Source organism: Platichthys flesus, chromosome 9 (genome assembly GCF_949316205.1).
Source record: "Platichthys flesus chromosome 9, fPlaFle2.1, whole genome shotgun sequence".
Lineage (NCBI taxonomy): Eukaryota > Metazoa > Chordata > Actinopteri > Pleuronectiformes > Pleuronectidae > Platichthys > Platichthys flesus.
Window position 1 is genome coordinate 10,602,376 of NC_084953.1, and position 23,730 is coordinate 10,626,105.

At 40.6% G+C, this 23,730-nt stretch overlaps 1 protein-coding gene across 2 annotated transcripts in view; it reads left to right on the forward strand.

Moving 5' to 3' along the window:
• Positions 1-23,730, forward strand: part of LOC133961001 (arf-GAP with coiled-coil, ANK repeat and PH domain-containing protein 2-like) — a 44,829-nt gene that overhangs the window by 18,150 nt on the left and 2,949 nt on the right. Inside the window, exons 6-23 of one of the 2 annotated variants that reach the window (XM_062395915.1) lie at positions 114-297; positions 3,379-3,423; positions 3,505-3,600; positions 8,222-8,296; positions 13,648-13,760; positions 14,208-14,259; positions 14,853-14,953; positions 15,117-15,222; positions 15,584-15,792; positions 16,532-16,601; positions 16,790-16,884; positions 17,119-17,321; positions 18,290-18,391; positions 18,964-19,056; positions 19,265-19,497; positions 19,682-19,791; positions 19,883-19,993; positions 20,726-20,787. In XM_062395915.1, the coding sequence (XP_062251899.1) occupies positions 114-297; positions 3,379-3,423; positions 3,505-3,600; positions 8,222-8,296; positions 13,648-13,760; positions 14,208-14,259; positions 14,853-14,953; positions 15,117-15,222; positions 15,584-15,792; positions 16,532-16,601; positions 16,790-16,884; positions 17,119-17,321; positions 18,290-18,391; positions 18,964-19,056; positions 19,265-19,497; positions 19,682-19,791; positions 19,883-19,993; positions 20,726-20,787 (2,060 nt within the window). The remainder of the gene's footprint in view (positions 1-113; positions 298-3,378; positions 3,424-3,504; positions 3,601-8,221; positions 8,297-13,647; positions 13,761-14,207; positions 14,260-14,852; positions 14,954-15,116; positions 15,223-15,583; positions 15,793-16,531; positions 16,602-16,789; positions 16,885-17,118; positions 17,322-18,289; positions 18,392-18,963; positions 19,057-19,264; positions 19,498-19,681; positions 19,792-19,882; positions 19,994-20,725; positions 20,788-23,730) is intronic. The other variant, XM_062395916.1, reaches the window with a different exon arrangement.

Sequence of the window (23,730 nt, forward strand, 5' to 3'; positions counted from 1 at the left end):
ATCATAATTGAGTATCTTCAAATGTGTTAATTGACCTTATTCCCCAATTTTCCTCCCACACAATTTGAAATGTGAACTAATAATACCAATGCACCTTGTTTCCTCTTTGCCAGTGACCTGCGTAAGTTTAAAGAAGCCAAGAAGCAGTTTGATAAAGTTAGCGATGAAAAGGAGGCAGCGCTGATAAAGAACGCCCAGGCGCCCCGCAACAAGCAGCATGAGGTGGAGGAGGCCACCAACATCCTCACTGCCACACGCAAGTGTTTCCGACACATCGTGCTCGACTACGTCTTACAGGTAGGAGGGACACTTGCCAATAATATTAAAATAATCAGTTTTTCTCATATTGATACAACAGTTGGGTGACATGTTGTTTCACAGTCAGAAGCTTTGTTACATATATCAAGAAGCAGCTGAAAGTTAATCTTATAGAAAAGTGGTGGACATACTCTTATGGGACATGAGGTCATAATGGAATTTCTTTTAATGTGGAGTTTTATATATAAATATATATATATATATATATATATAAGGAAGTAGTTTGCTCCTGTGTCACCAATTGCATTCTCACTGTGGGAACGTCTGGATGTCTTTATGAGTGTAAAGTCTAGACATTACTCTGTAAAGGGTCCTGAGATAATGTGTGTTGTAATTTAGTTAAGAAAAATTGATTTGAACTGAATTAAGTAGATTGCTGACATGCAGCTTTTATCATGGAAGCTTAAGAAAAAAAGCAGAGCTGTACACTCATAGCCAACATTTGCATGGGGAAGATAATATGCTGAGTCAGGTTAAAAACGCTGACGTGTTACAGTCAAGAGTGAACCACAGCTGTGTTTGATTGTGTTGCATTCAAGTTCATCCACCTGTCATATTCAAGTTTACCACAGCAGAGATAATTCAACCCCAAAACATCAGCAGCTCACAAGGATTTGATAGTACTCAGTGGCATACTACATCTACTTGTAACGCTGTTTAAATCTGATCTTGGGCTGTGAGTAGTGCTCATGCCTCATTGAACACATCAGCTGAGGCCCTTCCTCTTTCCTCTCACTGACGAATGTGTGCTGTCTTATCTCATAGGGAAACTGCCGGCCCTGATATTGAATCCGACTTCAAAGAACAGACAATGCTTCATGTGGCTCCAAAATTAGACTGAACAGAAACCCCAATATCAGGTTTCAAAATAGGTCTGGCAGTCTTCTCCACTGTCCCACTACATAATCACTGGCTCATAAAACGGAGCCTGGCTGTGAGAAAATTGGTTGATTTTTTTATCTTGCCTCTTAGTGTGCTCATTGGAAATCTATACGCTGAACAGCTAGCACAGCTGATCTAAATTGGTCTCCTTTTAAAGTTTCACATTTAGGGTTGTGCCATCAGCACTTTTTTACGATGCAGCTAACTTATGCAGCCATTCTCGCAGGAAACATTTGAGACTGATTGTAGTTTTATTCTTTTTTTTTTCTTTTTAGATTGTTTTTGCTGCATTTTTGCTTAATTATACAGTGCACAGTTTACAGTGACATGCAAGATGGCAGAGGGAGAGGAAAATGTATGTGAGGGGTGGTAAGGCGTACCCGCATTCATCGCATTTTAAGAATGGAGCGTGTCTGTTTTACCCTGCGTGCCACGTAGAGCTGTGTCGTAAAATACTAAACTTGACCCTTCGGGGTTTGTTTCATTGATGGTTATCAAGCCTAGAAATAAAATAGAATAGAGTGGAGAGTATTTGTATTGTACAAAAATAAAACAAAATTATGAGTGCTACTCATGGTGGGTGCATAGTAGTAAAAAAAATACATTTCATCGATTATAACATGCAGGTAAAACAACCTTATATATTCCTGACGGTCAGGGATGTACCTTGCTTGCAGAAACTCAGCAAGCGAAAAAGATTTCACACAAGATAAAACAGAGCCCGAACAGAAGGGCAAAGAGCCGCTGCACTTGCCATCTTCAGATTTCATTTAATAGATGGAATGAGAGATCAACAGGAACAATATTAATACACATGACAAAGAAAATCTGATCTTACTTCAGAAATATGGATGTCTTATTTCTTTTACATCTAACAAACATGAAAATTGCCACTCCTATATAAGGTCTGATTTGAGCCTAAATTTCACCCAAATCTGCAAGTCTGGAATTACCACAATTTACCAGCAAATTACCAACGAATGCTGATAAATGTTTTGTGGCTGTTGTGTTTGTGTGCATTTCCAGTTAAACACGGCTTATTAGACATGCTACTTGACTGTAATCTCTGTAAAGACAAACAGGGGCCTTGTAAAAGTTATGATACATCAGCCACTGGGATTAGTAGTTGGAAAAGTAAGCCTCCTTTCCTAAGTGGGAGTTACATCTGTGTATAAACACAAGTGTGTGGTTAGTGTTGCTAGGGAAAAGGGGGCCTTGACACTTCCTGCCAACAAACATATAGCTGGCCACAACAAGGATTTTTACTTTTAATCTTCACCGGATGGAAGTTCCTGCTTTACCGAACACAAAAAAGGAAACCAAATGGTCTGTGCTAACCATGAAACAGAGTGAGGAAGTGTAATCATAAGCCCTGCTTTTCATAGTGGCCATATGCATCCACCACACCCAGTCATTACCTGTGGAACTGTTATTAATTCCTCTCTGTCACATAGAATCGCAAGCATCGGTCTACATGTTCAACCAGCCATCAATTTATCCCTAATTTACAACGTTAACCTCACAGAACAGACGGGCAGCATGTTGGCAATGAGCTCTGGACACACACAGACACGTTTGTACTTCTATATAAGTGAAACAATACATTCCCTAGCCCCTTACCCATATCCTTAACCACCCAAACTAAAGGCCGAACCAAAACCTTATCCTAACCCTAACCCTGAAACCAAGTCTCAACCCTCAAACAGCCAAATCCAAAAATGTCCTCACAATGCGTAAAAGGTTTCTCACAAAGATATAAGCACAGGAACAAAAGAGCAGAGCCCTCCCTGCTTATGTGTGAGACAATGAATGCACCAGGACAGATTTTGAGTGAGAAGGGCTACAGCAGCAGCCACAGGGCAAACATGAGATATAGGGCTCCCCCTTGTGCCAGTTGTAAGGACGGCTGTCCAGTACTCCCTGGGCTGACATTATTTAACTTCAGTACAACTAATTTCACGCTTGTCTGCTTTCTTTCATTTGCCTTTTTTCCATCATTTGTTTCATCCCTCAGCATTTTACCTAATCGTTCCTTCTCGTTTTGACACTTTGTCAGATGGGATGTGGTCACAGTAGCTTATTTAATGTGAAGCCTTTTTTTCTTTTCAGCAAAGCATGATCAAGAAACATCAGAGGTAAAAAGTAGTTTCTCACTGTTTTGTTTTTTGCTCATTACAGATCAATGTGCTGCAATCCAAAAGAAGATCAGAAATCCTGAAATCAGTAAGTATAATTTGTTCACACATCAACTTACTCAAACATCATTGCCTTTACCTCATTGAGTAACAACCGTCTGATCTACAGATGCTGTCCTTCATGTACGCCCACTTGACCTTCTTTCACCAAGGATATGACCTCTTCAGTGAACTACAACCTCTTATGAAGCACCTTGGAGGACAGGTACAGCCCACAGCCGATAAACACATGCACACTCATTACAGTAGCTTCATTCAGGAGCATCAGCAGTTGCTCTCAGACAGACACTTTTTGTTTAAAAAAAATACTTGCACACATTTTTAACATTAGGTTTTAAATCTTAATGACATTATGGTCTGGGTCAAAATTTACTAAGCTACCAGATAATTAAGAATATGCACACAATTGGCCAGAAACAACTTGTAAAATTAATTTTATTTGTGCTGTATGGATGGATGCTCTATCCATACTAATTACTTAATTAAATCAAACTTGTAAGAAAGACATAGGGCCTTTTCCAAATTTTAGTAGAAATTCTCAAGACATTATTCATATTGTTGATGACAAAAAATGTGGCATTTTTGCTAAACTGATGTCTATGTGTGTGTGATATTTGGTTCAGTTTGATTTGAATTCACGGGGACTGTTGAGCCTTTGTGGTGGTATGTGCTCTTCTGAGTGCCATTCTAATTATAGTTGATATGACTTCATCAGGGTTACTTCATATTTTAAGTCTTGTTATGATCAGTGATGTGAAAGTTGTATTTGTTATGTATTGATTTCTGTATTCTATTAAACAAGTATATCTTTGAGCACGTCCCTCAAATTATCGTAAAACTGATTTTAGTACATAGTGTTATATAACTATTGAAAGAGATGTTGTATAACAGTTTTTCTAGGTCATAAACATTTGCTGTCCCATTCAGTTATGGGGGGGAAATGTAGTTCATTTAGCTTATGATTCAAGTGTCACTTCCTTTTTCATTTTAATACTTCCTGAAAAAATATACATGATACTGGTCCCGACAACATTTCCGATGCTGTCAGAACAGACAATATAAACACTTGCAACACAAGTAAACTGGGGGCTATTTTTAGTGCAGTGGAAGAATAACTGTTAGCTGAGTTTACATACCAGTGCACTGTCACAAGTAAACAGGTTTTATTATGTAGGAAAGGACTGTATTGCTTCCTTATTGAAACATTTTGGTTCAGGGCCTCAACTCAAGTTTAGAGGAATCGTTGCAGGTGATAACTTGTCTTGCAATCCTCTGAAATTGTACATGAGTGATCCTGAGTTTAGTCACATCATTATGGAGCAGGTCAACTACACTTTGACCTTGAGCCTCTACCTCTAGACAACCTCTCTTGTGTGTGTAGTACTGCTATCTTTTTGTCCACTGATGCTTCCGCTCTGTGTGTGTCTGTGTGCATCCTCTGAAAACAAACAGAGCCTTCCTTCTGGGCCAGAGGATGGCCCAAATGTGACTTTTAGATGATTATCACAGAGGAACTGCTGTTACAGTGAGAATGGAATGAGGAAGAGAGCAGCTAGGGGTTGGAAAAGGATTTTTCTGCAGCTAGACTCACACTCTTGAGGGTCAGCTGAGCAAACACTGCTAAGAAACCCAAGATATATACCGAAGGTTGTGGAATAAAAACTGGTCACTCTGAGGCTGGAGCACTGGAGGAGCCGAATGAGAAGAAGGCATTTCTCAACAATGGGTGCAATACCTAGGAAGGACCCAAGCCACACGTACAGGAGTCAAGAGGGAGCTCATTACAGCTTGTCAACATATTTCCTGATTTGTAAACCAACAAATTTGACAAAAAACGGAACTAAATTGTGTTTTTTATTTGACAAAGAGTAAAACAAGAGTATTTTTGAAGCCAGATCTGAAGACTGGAGACAGCGGTCCTCTGAAGTGGATTGGTGGTTTTTAACCCTCATCCTCTGAAGTTGGAACCATCTGCAGTTGTACTGTCCAGAAATTCACAGACAGAACCAAAGAGTACAGAGAAGAGACACAGACCCACCTCCAAAAGCAGATTTTTTGGGAGGAATACGGAGCAGAATGTAATTTTCTCAAAGCACAAAGTGATTGAAGCTGAATGGAAAGGCATGGACTGTAAGCCTGTGGCTTCAACACTCAAAAGACTGGAGAAAAGAAAAGCAAGGATTGTGAGGGGGGGATGAGAAGTGAACAATACCCTGAAGCGGGAGGGAAAGAGGGAGAGATAGAGGGCTGGTTACAAGCTGATGAACAACTGGAGTATAACTGCCGTGTAGTTTATAAGCCCGTCGCAATGAATTTGGAGCAGTATCAAAACTGAAAAGAAAAAGGAAGACCAGACAGCGAGCTGCAGGAAGCAGCGACCAGAAGGATTGTGGATTATAACTGAACCCTCCATCATGAAGCTGAAGAAGGTGGATAGGCTGTGCAGGGAGGTGTGGAGGAGCTGTCAGCAGGTCAGATAATATAACTTGATGCCTGTGACCGATTAGTTATCAAGGGTGGAAATAGTCTACAACAATAAACCAGTATATATGCAAAAGAAATAATCTATTACAATGAATACTCTGTACATTGTTTTAAATTAATATACCTAAAAGGTAATGTGAGGCGATTCTTTTTCCATTTTACCAGTTTATTTTCTTTGACTTGGTTTTGGAGAATATAGACTTAAGTATAGTATATAGTATAGTATGAACTTAAGTGCAGCAGAGGTGAATCTATTTACTCCTCCTTATCTTTATCTATTCTATAACTTGGGGTAGGTGAAATGAAAGTATAGAAGTGAGAGGAGGCTAGATTTTATGGAATTCCATTTGAAGTTCTTTGCATAACAACTTTATGACTTGTGTAAAATATGGGGCTTTTTCCCGTCATTGCTTCTAAATATGAGATATCTACCGAATGCATCTTTCCGTGACACAGATGCTCACAGCAGAACATGTGCTGAGGGAATATTTTAATACAGAGGGATTTTTGTGTCTTTACCGTGAATCATGCAGCTTGTCATCATAGTAGCATGTCAGATCAGAACCAAGTGCAGAGAAAGAGCTTCAGCGTGGTGCTGTGGTCTGTTGGTGACAGAAGCTGGATGAGTGAGATATATGAGGTGAATTGTCTCTGCTGGCATCATCATCAGCGGCTGCACACTGAGATAGATAAGATGTTAAAGGTACGGCGTGTCAAAGACACAAAGTATGTGGAGAGCTGCATTACAAACACAAACCTGCCTTTTCAGATATAGATAGAAGCAAATAGACAGCATGGACCAGACTGGACTAGTTGTTATGGTGCAACATGGGAGAACATTTCCCATCTGATGTTATCTGCCTGCCGCTTTGCCGTCCACCCATTTCCTCTCTCAACAAAAGACCAAGCTCCCTCAAATGCTGTTTTCTCATATCCGATAGAAGCATTTTCATTTTCTTATGCATCTGGAGAAAAAAGATCCAATGACTTTAATGTTAAGAAGCAGAATATTATTTTCTTAGAAAACGTCCTATCCACCATTAGATAGGAAGTAAAATGTTGGTCTCACCTCCTCTATATAATTATCTGGTGTGGTCTCTGTTTAGTGTGAATTGCCCCCTGGCTTGCAGTTGTGGTTACTGCTGCCTGTAAAACCACCACAGGCATTTAATGATGAATGCAGATAATGTGTTGTAAACAGGCAACACTTTTTTGTGCTGATGAATTTTCCTTTTGATTCTTGTTGTTTCAATAAATTCCCCTGCACATTAGCACCATAACTTGCAGCTGCAGCAGTCATTATTCAGCAGAAGCCCACATCAAGTGTTTATGGCCAAGTAGCTGATTCCGTGTGCATGCCGAATTGAAAGTAGACAGTGATTTTAAGACAGGGTCACAAAGAGATCATTATGATTATAGCTTAACGTGGCACTAAGAGTCCTGAGTTGAATCAGAGAAGACTATTATATGTAACTTCATAAATCTGTTATCAAGCTATTTTATTTTCTCTAAAAATAGAGAAGGGAAACCAGTTGATGGGGCTTCAGAAGAAAAACCGCCCCATTAGTTTTTTATTAATGTGCACTGTCTGTGTGGAAAAAATCAACAAAGATAAATGTAACTTCTAGATTCAGCTTCTCTCAGAAACTTTGAATCCTACTCATCATATGCATGTGCATTCTACATCTCCCCCCCTCAATCGTTGCCCTACAATCAGATACTGTTCCTTTTGTGTTTGAGGCTCGAGATTTGCTGATTTAGGTCACATTGCGGCACCAGACTACCAAGAGGCCACACAGTCGGATTTCACTGCTGCTAAAGGCAAACTTGCACATTTTCGCCATCGCCCTGCGACCTCATAGAAGCCCTATTTATATGTAATTCTCTTTTCTTTGCAGTCTTTGTTTTTCTCTCTCTGCACAGTGCTTACTTTCCCAGAGACGAGGAGAATCAACCCCCCCCCCCCCCCCCATCCAATAATTTCACACATGATGAAGCCTCTGTGGATCAGTTCATTTTGTTTAGGCGAGAAAAGTGTGTCTTGTCTTCATGGGAAAACAGTTCTGTTTGCTGGAATTATTTTTGCTTGCAAAATTGAAAAGGCAAACAAAGAGAGAAGCATCAGTGCACATGCTTAAATGTCCTTTTTACCGTTAAGTCAAAACGTTTGAGATAAGTGGCCCGGTTTAGATTGATCCTTAGGTGCTTCGTCTTGAACGGTGTGGTGAGATAAATGTAAAGAAAGCATCTAATGAGTACACACATTTCACCGTCTGAGTGAAACGTGTGTGAGACCAGGCGGTTTGGTACGGTTGACTAATCAGTGGTTCTGTCTCTTGCAGTTGGACCAGCTGGTGGTGGATGCTGCCAAAGAGAAGAGAGACATGGAGCAGAAACACTCCACCATCCAGCAAAAGGTACACACACACACACACACACACACACGCACACACACACGCACACAATCGCACACGCACACACACACGCACACAATCGCACACGCACACACACACGCACACAATCGCTCACACACGCAGACAATATGCTCTCATCTCCTCTCAATTGTAAACACAAATATACAAAACATTTTGAACAAACTAAAGCATTCAATTTAGAATGTTATCGAAAAAATCACATCCAACTTATCAAATTTTTTCTTCTTACGTCTGTCCAGCAACCTGGAAATCACAAATATATAAACACGGATTCAATGTGTGCTCAACATGGCCACTCTACTCTGAGCCTTAGCTTTTCCTGTGTGTATTCTAACTTTATGTCTGTAACGTGCTCGTGCCTTTGGTCACAAAGCCTTTCTTATTGCACCCAGGCCTCCACCCAACAAAAGTAAAGCCACTACACTCTACTGGGATCTTGCAAGATTTACCTTTACCCTACAGTCAAGTGTTGTAAGCCCCCTGACCACAACATGCCTCCTCTGAACTCTCTAAAAGCCACAATGCTCCATGCTAAAGTATTACAAGCTTGTGCTGTAAAGTATTCAGGATGAAAACAAGTCTTTATTTCTTAGTATGTTAAAATCCTTAGTATGCTTAAAATTGATGTCAGCCATTTATTTTTCATTTGAGTGAATGGAAGAAGTGCTCCGCCCCCATCTTGCCCAAGCAGAGGCTTGGGCAAGATGTTACCAACAATCGTCAGAATCTGGCCAATGAAATCTTAGAGCATTTTTGCCCCCATAGTTTTAATTTCAGAATAATTTCCTGGATATTTCTCAGCATGTTTGTCAGAAGAGTGTGTTGATTTCCGACAATGGTCTAGTTGGACCTTTTTGAACCCTGAACAGAAAAAGGTTAAGCACAATGTGGATTGTTATGTCACAATATAAAGTGATGGTGTCTTTAACTTTACAGCACACAGTCTCATTAACTCCAGACAACATCTGCCAGTTCTTCTCCCAGCTGTTGTTTGTCGGGCTTCTGTTAATTTGTCTGCCTTGTCTGTGCAGTAGTTCCTCTTTTGACAGGTCCTTTTATTCACCATCTGTCAGTTTCTAATTTGTTGTCCCCATCTTTTCCTTTTGTATATTTTTCTCCTACTTCTTCTCTTCTCTCTTGCTCGATCAGTGATGGTGCTCGCCAACTTCCCCTTATTTATTTTAAGACTCTTTACATTGTCTCTCTCCCACTGCCCTATCTTGTCTTGCCATTTGTGCTCAAATTTGACTGATTAACTATATTTTCTGCTCGTGCTCTTTCCCCTTCCTCTCTTCTTCTGCTCACTACAGGCTGCTCTGCAGGTAAGTTGTGACTCTTCCTTCCCCCCCTCCACACTGTAACTGTTGTTCCTGTGTCATGTCTGCTTGGTTGGACAGATTCTATACTCTTTTCTATCTGCTCAGACCTTTTCAGCTCTCATCATCTGTAGGATGAGTCAGCTGTGTCATTACACTGGCAATTCCATCTTAAGAGGATTCGCCGTTTAAAAGATTTCAGTTGTCAAATTGATCCTTTTGCCTTTTTTTAGTTTGTGAACAGTCATTCATGACGTTCACCTATTTTTATAGCATTAAATAACTAATTAAAACCAAACGCACCAGAAAACATTACACAATAACAAGCATCAGTTTAATGAGAACAACCTAAAATGACAAAAACATTCAACATTTTTGTTTGTCCATGTGTGTTAACATGGAGAAGAGGGAGTTTATGACCTATACTGCAGCCGGCCACCCTGTCGTCCATGATTGTATACAGTCTATGAGAGTAATACCTTGTTGTGGCTTAACTCTTATCCCAAAACGTGATAGTTCCCCAACATTACAGGATACATATTATTGTTAATGTACTAGAGAGGTACTTTAGCCCAACCCACTTTCCAACCACCTACCACTTTGCAATAGAACCTACATTACTAATTTAATAATCTATATTTTACTATAAACTGATTTAATATTGTGTTTTTCGGCCTTAGTGGCAAGGGTGGCTTGCACTTGTAGGTTGTTTTCTCGCGGCTGTTGTCCGCAGTATTTAGAAGCTCCACTGTGTAGATGTATGTAATGTTTCTTTTATACCTTGGTGTAAGTCAGATTATGAGTTTTGAAAGCCTGAAGTCTTGTAAAGGAATTCCGTCCCCCATTTTTTTATTATATCATCATATGTTTGACTGCAAAAAACTTTATTTACTGCCCCGTTAGGCTCATTTTACGTTTTAGTCACTTCATTCCTGTGTTTACTGTGCACCTTATTTGTGTTTGCACATAAACCCTTCCCATTAACATTGTATTGATGAAACCGTCCATCCTCATGGGTGTTGAAGAGGCTCCTGAGGTTGTGTTTAGTACACTTCCTGTCCGCCTGTGTGCATTATTCGGCAGTTGCACTGTGAGCACAGGGCATGACAGTCTCTCAGTGGTGCTTCAGCAGAGAGAGATGGGCTAAGGATTTTCCTTTCTCAACTCGTAAAGAAAGAAAACACAAGTCATTAGGGTTGAAACTGCTCTGGTGTTAAAATGGTTGGATTGTATTTCTGTAGAAATAAGCAAGAGTTTGTTAAACAGGCAAACATTCATGATTGTTATGTTAAAGGAAGAAAAACAAACCCTCAGCATTTTTAAAGAACTTGTTTCTATCTCATTGGGAGATGAGTTAGTGAGGGAAAAAGCTGAGTGCACGTCTGTTAAACTGAAGTCGAGTATAAATGATTGATGCCTGAGCTCCACAGCACAGTCGACTTATTTATTCTAACCCAACACACATTTGCACGCACATACACACTCAGACACAGGTGATCATCGCTTAGAGAGTGAGGCCTCAGTAGGAGGAGCAGCAGAGCAAGTGCCCAAAGTTTGGATAGACGCACACAGAACCACGGTAGAGGAGGAGGCGAGAGACGAGTAATATAGTGCTGGAGTGTTATTGAGATGCTGCACAGGTAGACTTTTAGATCGAAAAGCTTCATCTGCCTCTCACGGTAACGCTCCGTTACACACAAAGTAGGGCGCATGCCATAAAAGCGATGAAAATGAAGATTTTCAGCCGTTTCCATTATGTTTGGTACCTGGTAAGTGCGATCAATATGAACTGAAAATGTACATGTCTATGGGCTTTGATATTTGTAGTTAGAGTGTGTTTAAGTTAGCATTTCTTTAGCGTGAGTGTGTCGCTTGCACCATTTATTATTTTGCCATATCAGTGATATCTAAAACTCCTCTGTGTCCGTGTGAAGAAATACACATTTCTTTTCTCTGTGTGTCATTCTCTTGCTGTGTGTAACGTTTTAGGAGGTGACAGAGCTTCAGTCTTTACCAGACTACCGCAACTTTTGTGCTTGGACCTCCGTACGTAGAGTCACTGCATCGATTTCCATCTGACTTCCGTTGTGTAACCCTACCTGTCCCCATCTTTCATCGCCTCTTCTTTCCTTTCTCGCTCATGCAGTGCAGTGTTTGAGTTGTTTGTACCTCCATCTTTTTTGTTGCATTGTAGAGTGTGTATCAGTCTTGTCAATGTGTCATACTTTTGCAGCATGCATTATTTCCATGCTAGTGTCTGTTACATTCAACTGAGACTGCTGGTTTGATGAGTGATGAGGTTTGTTGAGTGGTTCTTTGCTTTGCAGTCGACTTTTTGGATATTAACCAAACCCTTCTCTGTTGTGAGACGTAAACCTTTCATCTCTGGAGTTGGTTTTCACATGGCAATTTCAGTGATGTGCTTTAGTATATGTTTCATTCTTTGGTCTCACTCTTGATTAGGGATGGTGGTTATTTGCTGGAAAATCGGACACACCATGGTGTCACAGGCCAGAGGTGTTTAATTTATTTAGCTTTGGCTGAGGCCACATTTACAGATTTAGGTAATGAGAAGGGATGTGTGTACACAAACAGACATCAATGAATCATTTTGGCACCATTTGGAAAGGTTCATGCATTTCAAAGTGCTTCACAGATGACTGACAACACGATTATAACAAAGAACAAATGCGGCCGTAAAATAATTTTAAAATAATTTCAAACTAATGCCCAAAAATGTAGGTAATATATAGATATTAACAAATAAATATGAACCATAAAACACTGTGAACCATAATAGTTAAATACAGACTGAGGAGATACTAAATCACACAGCAAACACATGCAGTATATAATTGTGTCTTTCAGGTCTTTGTTTCAGTCTCCTGCTTGTAAACTTTGTTATTAAAGGTCTGAAACTGATAACATTGAAGAGCAAGTACAGTTAATTTTATTACAGAGCTGGCAGGAAGGGTTGTAATCTAAACACTTCCATTGTTATATCATACAGAGAAGCATCTATTTTGGCATGGTTGCTTTCCAGGAAGTAAACAGGAGACGGTAGTTGATGACTGTTGATGATTGAGGTCATCTCCACTCAACGCCCAGAATTGTCTATGCTGATGTATTTTACTCAGTTTGCTGCTCTTGTATTTGTCTGTGGTAAAAATGTTATCCATTTGTGTGCATGCACATGTACACAGATGCACGTGCAGATGCATCATGGTTTTCAAATGCCACCTGAAACTGAGGTAGCCTGGAGGGTGTTAGAAGAGTGTGGCAGCAGCTCAGTTAGTTAAAGATAGACTGACCCATGACAGCATGGCAGATTGAGTTTCAGCAGGAGTCAGTGAGGGAGAGGCTGCATGGAAGCTCAGCTCTGCAGCTTTTCTCCTTAAAGGGCAATAACTATCTCCCTAACTACGAGCTCAATAACTGACAGGATTTTTTAATGGGGGTTCTTAATTTAAAGATTGTTTGTGGGAGTGTAGCACTAATGGGAAGGGAATTGGATACGGTGCATGTTTGCAACACAACATTAACATTTGACTTTATCTACTTGATCGTTTTCCTGGTTGCACACAAACAAAACAGTGTTGTATGTACTTGTTGTTTACTATGTCTCTGATCATTCCTGGCATTTGTTGTGCTCCCTTGCCACCCTACTGGTTAGATCATCTCTTCAGGGACAGCGAGAAATATAACATTTTGAAGCCTTAAGGCAAATGCTGAAGAAGTGTAGTGTAACTCCACATTTCAAGCAATACAATGTTTGTGACAGATTGTTACTCTTTAAGTATAAGGCAATTGTTTTTGTCTTTTCTGGTTCATGCTGTGAAACATAATTTCTGCTCAGTGTGAACAGTAGCCGCTCACTACAAGGTCATTGAGAGTCACAGCTCACCCCAGGGAAAAACACTTGTACCACATGATTCACAAGAATAATGTTGGAAGAAAAATACTTTAACACTGTCATCATTTGCTTTCTTTTTCTTCATCTCCATCCTCCTTTTTTAGGATTTCTCGAATGATGACACCAAGCTGGAATACAATGTGGACGCAGACAATGGCATCGCCATGGAGGGTTATCTTTTTAAGAGGGCCAGCAATGCCTTCAAGACATGGAATAGGTACAGCAGACTCCGCCAGTTAGCAGTTTCATGAATTGATTAAATTGAATGATCAAGAACAGCTGTCGTGGGCTGGTTATGGATTCAAGAGAGCAGCCACTATCATCATAATTTAGAATAGAGATACAGAAGAAAAAGCTTTTTATCAGGACCAAAATAATATAATATTGTAAAAGTAAGGAAGAAGAGGTAATGCAATGGTAGACATGAATGTTATTCCAAAGAAAAGACAGATTTATTCTACTGTTGTTCTTTAAAACAAACATTGTAGGTTACTGTTTACTGTGTTAAATTACACTATTAATGAATCTACTCATTAGCTCTACCACTCCAGGTTCATTCTATCTCTTTCATCCAGATTATATTTTGCAGTGATTCAGCTACCAGCATCACTGGTAGCTGCATGTGACTTTGCTTTTTTTAAATAATCTCATGATCTCTTTTCAGGCGTTGGTTCTCCATCCAAAACAATCAGCTGGTTTACCAGAAGAAATTTAAGGTATGTCAAGTGACTCCCTGAACTCAACCGCAGACACCATCAAATATGCATGTGTTGGACTTGCAGCACAAGTATCTCTCCTATGTATTTTTAATGGGATGCTTTGGATTCATTTTAGAGCAGTAGAAGTCAATTCAACACGTTAAATGTAGTGGAAAACTGCTGCTGTATGTGAAGATTTTTCTGTTTTTCTGTGTATAACTTTTTATAAAAATATAGAAGTAGTGTAACTCGAGTCACATTCTGCTCTATATCTTAACTTTTTAGTTTTCATACATGTCAGGATACACACATTTATTTACTTTGTTTAACACTGAACAATTTGCCAGGATAAATATTGTGTTCGATACATTTTAAAGGCAGTTAAACGATAACAGCTTGTGGCTTTGTTAGACATTTCCATGCAAAACTGTCGGTAGTAGCATCTTTGAAGAGGCATCTAAGAAATCTAAAACACTTTAGCTACTTTTAAAGTAATGGCCCAAATAAACCAGAAGTATGCCACACGTGTACCATGTTATTTGGATTATCTTTGGTGCTCCAGTGGTGTTTGTGCATCGTGTTTAGCTAAAGCTTCCATTTTGTCGCCTCAGGACAACCCAACAGTGGTGGTAGAGGACCTCCGGCTATGTACTGTCAAACACTGTGAAGACATAGAGCGTCGCTTCTGTTTCGAAGTGGTGTCACCCACCAAGTAAGTTTGAGTCACTGCCTTATCCCTCTGTACCTGTCAAATGATCACAGATATATGAAGGTGGGAGGGTGGTGTAGTAGTGTGCCCACCTCCTACCACATGTACACACACAACCACACACACAGGCTGACAGCAGTGGTTTGATGTCTCTCCGTCCCAACAGGAGCTGTATGATGCAGGCCGACTCAGAGAAGCTGCGACAGGCCTGGATCAAAGCTGTCCAGAACAGCATCGCCACTGCCTTCCGCGACAAGGGAGATGAAGGCGAGGTAAAAAGCAAACGCAGTCCTTATGTTGCTTACAAAGATTTAAATAGTCAAATAAATTGCATAAGACATAAATATAAAGATACAAACTCAAACAAAAATCCTTTACACTGCTCTGAAGTGACATATTTAACACAAGAGACACCTCCAAGAATTTTCGAGAATAGGAATTACTTTCATCTTTATGTATGTAACACTGACTTGCTATACTCTTAACATAAAATTCCTCTGTTTACTTGTAATCCACTATAGTATCCTCTGAATATTTTGTTCTCACATCTGTCCACAAAGCTAGTTTAATCTCAATAAATCATCACTTCTTCTCCTGGATGACTCTTTATATCTTGTATGTGTGTCGTGTTAGAAGCTGGACAGGAAATCGTCCACATCGACAGGGAGCCTTGACTCTGGTGGGGAGCCAAAGGAGCGGTCGCTGAAAGGAGAGAGTGCCCTGCAGAAGGTCCTGGCCATCCCGGGAAACACCTGCTGCTGTGACTGTGGCCAGCCTGACCCTCGCTGGGCCAGCATCAATCTGGGCATCACCCTGTGCATACAGTGCTCTGGTATTCACAGGTAAATTGCTGTGTTTTAGTGATTTAAATTCCTTTTAGAAGTCTTGATGGCACCTTAAAGCGGCAGCAAAAGCAGGGGCAGCAATAACAAAGAGTCGTGGGGGATGGAGATAATTAGAAAATCCCACTCAAAAGAAGAATACAACTGAAGAGGAGAAAACTAATAAACTCAAGAACTGATCTTGGGACAATTTATTTATTTATCACTTTGCAGGGAACAGTTCATTTTGTTATGGAAAATCTTTTCAATCAGAGCAATAGTGGAAGTATAATGTACCAAATGTTTTGGTCTGATGGGATTTTGGAAATGTAAACGCTGACATGAACACCCACTGTGCTCGGGACGTTGTAACAAAGTTTAATTGCTTAGATATTTAATTAATTACATAAAAGTGACCAGATCCCAGGATTTCCACACTAATATTTATCTCCCTTTTTTCCTCTTAAAACCTAAGAAAATAATCCGGATTATATTTTTTGGGGGAATTCGTTGTGTAATTTTAAGAGATTAAATCATATATAATATTTGAATCCCTTAAATGACTCAATATGTGTTAATCTCTGGCACTTTCCCTACCAACACGTTTTTGTGACGAATTCAGTTATAATCTGTAAATACTCTGAACCCAACTCTGTGATCCATCCATCTAATCTATACTTGTAAATGTAAATGGTAATAGCACAGCATTTAGTCTTTTATCCCATTGAACAAAATAACTCTTTGCCTCCTTCACCTGCAGGAGTCTTGGAGTTCATCTCTCTAAAGTCCGGTCTCTGACTTTGGACACGTGGGAACCTGAACTTCTTAAGGTTTGTAAGAAAAAAGCTAATGCACATAATCAATGTAGCTGAAGCAAAGTCATTCCTACAAGAAGTGCTATCTGATTACTGTTCATATCTTTTCATTGCAAACATTTCATTGGTCTAATTTACCACCAACAGTTTAGTTTTATTTTCTACTTCTGGGTGATGATCATTTTCCCTCTTTTTTCTCACAGTTGATGTGTGAATTGGGAAACGGAGTGATTAACCAGATCTATGAAGCCCGGCGAGAGGAGCTAGGAGCCAGAAAACCACAGCCAGGAGACCCGAGGTACTTTAAAAAGAGGAAGCACTTCAGAGAGAAAATAAATAAGTGCCAATTTTCTTCTTTAGATTAATTCATCACTGGTTCTGTTCCTTAATATTTAGAGGTTTTGTGTTGCAACACATGAAGGAGTGGGGTTTATAAAACATGGTAGTAGAGATTTCCAGTGGGAGGCTAGAGACCAGCTGATTTTTCTCATTTTATTTACAAACAAAACCTTTTGCTTCTCGTTTCCTCCAGACATGAGGTTGAGGCCTACATCAAAGCAAAATACGTGGACCGTCGGTTTGTGCGCCGCCCGTCGGACGAGGAGCTTCGCAACAAAGTGGTCTCTCTGAGCAAACAGGAGAAGAGGCTGAGCACCAGCTCCGAGCACCTGCCCCCCCGGCCACCTCCACCTACCCCCAAACTCCGACCGGCTTCAAACTCCTCTGGACAAACAGGTCAGTACAGCAAAGAAAGTAAAACACAACTTTGACTCAGTATCCATTTCTTGTTCTTGAACCTGTCTCTCATCTCTGAACCTTATGATAACTCAGGTTTACAGAAATGAGGGTTTGAACCCAATCAAGCTGCATCAAATTTTACACTCATAGGTATCAGAAAATGTTCAAAAACAACAGTATTCCTGGATCTGTCCCCTGGTCTGGATCCTCTCCTGAATGTGATGGGTTCCTCTGGGATGCATTCCACATCATTCCACCAGGTTTTTTGGAAATGAGTTTTTTGTTTTTGTGTAAACTTGCAAACAAACAGTGGTGAAAACATAAGGTCCTTGGCCGAGGTAACAATCTTTTGATGGTGGCTAAGGTGATGGGTTCGTTTTTGCCTTTTTTACTTGTTGAACTAACTTTTCCTTAAACTGCCGAGACATAATGAATGGATCCTTATATTTTTCAATTTTTGGATGAGGAGCATTGTTTTATAAATACTCAATCTTAAGCTGTAACTCAAAGTCTATTCTATGCACGATATACTTATTGTGATTACTCTGCATCAGGAAGGAAGAACCAGTGTGATTTGTGACCGATCTACTGGGTGCTCTGTTAGATTTTTTTTGCACTTCTGTGAAGACGTGTCCACCCACCGGCATATTGTATGTTCTTAGTGAACTGCATATGTCTGAGCCTTCTTTGCCTCCCATTGCTGCTCGTAATCTGTCTCTCTCAGCGTGAGTCGAGCTGGTAGTATAACTCTGTGCCTTCATCCTGCCCTCCTCCTTTTCCTCCTCCTCTTTTTCTCTCACACTCTCTCTTTTCTTTCCTCTCCTGGCTGTTTTGTGCTTCTGGACTAACCCCTGCTTTCACCGCCTTCCCCCCCCAAACCCCATCCTCTCCACCCAACCTCACTCGGACACAAAATTGACACCCTTCGCCCTCCGATTTCCAAACACCAATCATCCTTTGCGTAGCTGCTGCCAGCGGTTCGGAGGCCCGCCGTGACTCTCTCTTCTGTCCTGACGAGCTTCACTCGCTCTTCTCCTACTTTGACAACTCTGCCAAGCTCAGGAGCAGTAAGTACTAAATGCCTAGTGTTTCGCTTGCTACTCCGACCCCCCTTCTCTGTCCATTCGTGTTCACTGCTTTGGGGCTGTGGAGCAACAACCCGCCATCTCCTTCATCTTCGTTCCTCCCTCATCCAGACCTTCCTAATGGATCACTCCATCATAGCATTGCAGAGCGTACCATGTTTTGTTTTTTTTCCTGGGGGGCTGGGGAGGGTTTCTCTCCCACATGGTTTTGGTCACTGTCCGTCTGGTACTTGCATTTGTATCTGTCTTGTCATATTTTTGGTATTAAGGGACCTGAAGCATAAGGTGATGGAGGATCTGTCATTATAGCTGGGGTCGTGTGAGCACACTGACTGTAGAAAATATTAGGACCACCTGCTGTTGATGTTTCAATTAAGTTTAAAGAACAGAAAAACAAACGCCTTTATCCGAAGGCTGAGCAAAGAGAAGAAATATTTACTTTGCTTTAGACGATCAAAACGACCAGCAGGAAGGTGCTCCTCTTATTTCATACACGGGTGAATGAAGTCTGGGTGTGTTGTTCCACAAAAAGTGACCAAGACTCTGCTTTACAGTTAAAAGTGCAGACAGCGGCATCCAAAACAGTTCAGATGGAAGCAGGGAAATGCTGGCCAACACTCCGTCCAATAACAGCCTGACAGATGCAGGTGAGACATTTCATATCTACACTGTATTTATTGTTGTAAATAAAATCCCTGGGGTGAAGCTGTATTTTCTTAGATGATTAAATATATTATGTAAGAGATAGAATTTCTTTCCTTACAAAACATAAACTCTTTGAAAACCACAGCTGTACTGTACTAGACTCCCAGAGGTTTCCTCTTCCTAAGACACAACTTTCCTCCCTTTTCTCAGATGCTGCTGAGTCTCCGCCCATGGCCATGCCTGACAAGCTGCCTCCTCCGTCACCCTGTAAAGAGATGGTGTTCTATGAACCCAAGGAGTACAGCCAAGGTCTGCAGCTGTACTGGGCTTCATGTGCCCGCAGTCTGCCGGACATGGCGGAAGCACTGGCCCACGGAGCCGAAGTAAACTGGGTCAATACTGAGGAAGACAAGAGGACGCCGCTTATCATGGCAGTGCAGGGGGTACGTCTGTCTGGTACCATAGTGGATTGTTCACAGTATGGAAATTAATTAATGTTAATGTAGGCAGTTTATTAGTTTGAGTATAATTAAAGAACATACTTCAGTCTTGTCACACACTCAAAGCCTATGTATTCTTTGTTCATTGGACATTAAACCAATGGATCATATCATCTTTTATTTTCAGGGGTCACTGGTCACCTGTGAGTTTTTGCTTCAAAATGCAGCGAGTGTGAACCAGCAGGACGCTCAGGGCCGGGCTCCCCTGCACCACGCCACCATGCTGGGACACACAGGGTTAGTCTCCACACCTGGCTAACATCTTAACTCCACCCACCTGTCACTCAATAATGACGGCATTTGAGATTATGTTCCATCTCTCTTTCAGACAAGTGTGTTTGTTCCTAAAAAGAGGAGCGAATCAAAACGCTGCAGACATTGACGAGAAAACCCCACTGACCATAGCGGTGGATGCGGCCAACGCAGACATTGTTACACTGTAAGTTTCATATAATAATATCATTATTATTAGACATGATTGGTCCCTTCATTTCATGCTGGGACCATTGTCTGAGCTCACACTGTAAAACACTGTAACCCACTGAAAAAGCCTCTGGACTCAGTTATGTTGGTGTCTTGCTCAAGCAGATGAAGACCTAAGACAGTAATTCTTTGTAAATTGAAATGCTTTTCCACTTGGTTTGGAAATGAAGGATAATATATTCTGAATTCAACACCAGTTATTTTCTATTACTTATTTATGTGATGAGTAATTTACCGTGACAATAAATAAATCCTGACAAGATAAAAAAGAACCACATACAGAGCAGACATGACTAACAATGATTTATTCACTTTATATTATCACAACTACACAGCTGTTTAAAAAGAACATGGGTCATTAGGCTTTCATCTGATTACCAGCCTAGAGAAGCTTCTGTCAGTCCTCAAATATTTTTAGCCAGTAGGTGTCACCACTTCATCAGAGTAGCAGAGGTACAAAAAATCTGATCTCTTTTATTTAAAACAGTGGCTTCTTATCCAGAAATCAAATAACAGGCTTTCATGTGCATGGTAGATATGTGTAGATATTTGTATTTTTTTAAAGAATTAGAAGCATATCTGAAATCTCAGAAATTTGCTCTAAAAAAATCACTGACACTTCATTTTCTCTATGTATCTCTGTATCGATGTTGATCTGTGTCGCCCCGTTTCTTTACTCCCTTCACAGGCTGCGACTGGCGAAGATGAACGAGGAGATGCGAGAGGCGGAGGGGCCCTACAGCCAGTCAGGTCAATATAACACCAACAGCCCCACCGAAATGCAGTACAGGAAGTGCATGCAGGAGTTTATTAGCCTGCAGCTGGACGAAACTTAATAACTGTCCGCTCTCTTCCAAACAAAGGAGCAGAACACACTGTAAAAGCAGAGGACATGTGAAGTCTGGGTTCCAGAGTTGGAGTCAGTTCACTTAAAACAGCAGATTAACAAGAAGAAGATGGTTAAGATACTCAGACAGTTCATTTTCAGTGGAGGCATTGTTTTATTAGGAGACCTCCAGGGTTGTTGAAATTTGATCCCCTGACTGCGATGTTGGATCAGAGGGAACTGAATCTAACTCTGTGTGTCTCAGTCGCTGCAGCCTCTGCTTTAACGTCCCAGCTCTCGTGGGGTTCTGGACAAACTGCACCTTGGTGGGGTTCAGAGTCGGTGCTCGACTGTGTTTATGTGACAGAGTTAAAGCCATCGACTCTCGACATGACTGTAGAGTTTTGTTCCAAAGTGGAACATCCTCCTTTTCAGTTAAGTGACCGTTACTGTCACGTAGAATTTTTTGATAGCACAAAATTAAAGCAATCAGCGGCCGCTTTTTCTAGACACTTTCTACTTTTCTCCCTTTAAGTCTAAAGCTGCTTTCAGACATGCACTGGATTTCCTTGCTGATATTGCTTAAAATGTTCAAGTGTATCCATATCGGGATGAAAAAGAGGTGTCATACATGTAGAAGAAGTCAACTTGGAAAGACAATGAGATTCGAGAGCTTTTAATGATCAGGGCAGATGTCATCTTGCCTCCTGCTCTACACAGGCACCACCCCTCGCCTGAATCTTCCAGAAGTTGTTGTGAATGCGTCCGACCTGCGCTGCTGTGTTCCTCATATTTAAGAGTTCATGTCTGAAAACAGCTTGAATGACACTAGTTGTGTTGATTTCCTCTGTTTTGGAGGTGTTCGGTAATTTATGGTAAATAAAAAGACATTTGTTTTTAGGGCTAAAATACTTTTTATATTTTAATCAGTGTTGTGTCTCTGCCACCAGTCACAGCATCTTTACAAAAAAACTGAATCCAGCTTCCCAGTAACTACCATCAGTAACCAGTGGCACTCAGACCTCAAAGTGAAGGCAGGTTTTACTATCTTGCAATAATTGTGACTTGTGAATGACAATTTTTATCATGTGACCAGTGTCATCAAACGTAATCTGTGTCTATAAACCGGCAAGTTTCCTTTTAAACTGACTGATGTGATTTTAGCACATTCCTATCAATAGTTGTAACTGCTGTACCTTTACCCATGACTGTTTGTAAGGTCCCTGTTTGAAGTCTTAACCATATTCAATGCCTGTTTACTGTGTCGTCCAAACATGATGCATCTTGCTGTTGTGACACAGAAAAATGTCTATTTTGCAACATTTTCTTTTATAAAGATAAATATAGGGGTTGTATAATAAGTATACATTCTGTACATGTTGTAAATGATGTGCATACATACATTTGTTAAAGGTGATAGAATAAGCAGAGTTGAGAGTGACTCACACAGGTTGCATAGGGCTGAGTGCCATGAGGAACCCCTTGATTCACTCTTGATTTCTCTTGTTTTGATTGTGATGTATTTACCTCCTGTTAGGACGATGTTGTGTATTGGTTATTAGTCGGGAAATCCAGAATTGTAAGACAAGAGGCCTTTTGTTGCCGTCGCATTGATCGTCTCGAATGTGAGCGGATTACAGACAAATCCTCTGAGGATGGTCCAGAGTGAAGCAACAAGTGCAATAGTGTAGAAGGGTATCCACATGTATCCATGTATAGTATTGTCTTATATTTATCTTAGGTGAGCTTTACAAAAAAGGAGATATTCACAAAGAATGTGGCGAGAGATGAGTTTGAAGCTAACTGATAATATATGAAGAAAAAACTATATTCCGAACGTACCCCAGTTTCCTCACACCTCTCCGCTCCATGCAGCTACTGATCCCTGAAGGGCATGAAGCACTTTGATTAAATTCTCATTTCTGTTGTTTCACATTGACAGAGCAGCGCCCCCTGCTGCTGATAGAGCAATATTTCACGTCTTGAATTCACTAGTTAAAATAGAGATTACCGATTGTGTTGTTGTTGCTTTTACGGGCAAAGTTTTCTGTCAACTTTAGACACGGAGCGGTTTATACCACGTTTTTAGATTGTAGGGGAAATGGAACCTTGTACATGTCTGTCTGTTGACGAAATGAGAACAGGGACAAGTCTTAGACAGAGGGCTCGTTGTGCTACTGTAGGAAACTGGACTTTTATTTGAATGAAGTGGAAGCTCCTCTTTTTAAAAAGAAGACAGGAATGTTTCGGACCTACGACAAGAACCACTTCTTTAGACTTAGTGTTTTACTTGAGCATGTGCAATGGTTGTTGATAGAGAAAGACGCAGAAAGTATTGCCGGCTGTTGTTGCCTTAGAGGTCAACGGACGATTGTCCGAAGAGGTCGTGTCTGAAGTATGTGCTTCCAGTCAGTGAAGGATTCTCCTATCGCTTCGAGAGGATTCGGCTTGTGCCAGCATCAGCTCGCCGTCCTCTCCGATAGGCGTGGGCCACTTCACTAGGGCCTCCAATCAGCTGATGAGTGAAGGGGCTGATGAGGGATATTCAGGGTTGATGAAAGTGAAGGAACCTCATCAATCCTCCCAATGCCCTTGTTTTTATTTAAATTACACTTCCCTCCGCTCAAGTGTTTGTTGAGTGTTGACGTTGTTCTCAGCCTGAACGTGTCTCAGCGCTTTAAACTATAATCTATGAAATCTTGTTGGGGAATATATGCATATATATTTTTGAAATAGAATTGTAATTCTTTTTTGATAGATATATTTTTCTTTAATTGGTATTTGTCCCCTGTTGTCGTCTAAAAATTTATTTTAAAACGACCATGAGGGGGAGTCCAAACACATGAACCCTCCAACAGGTTGAGAAC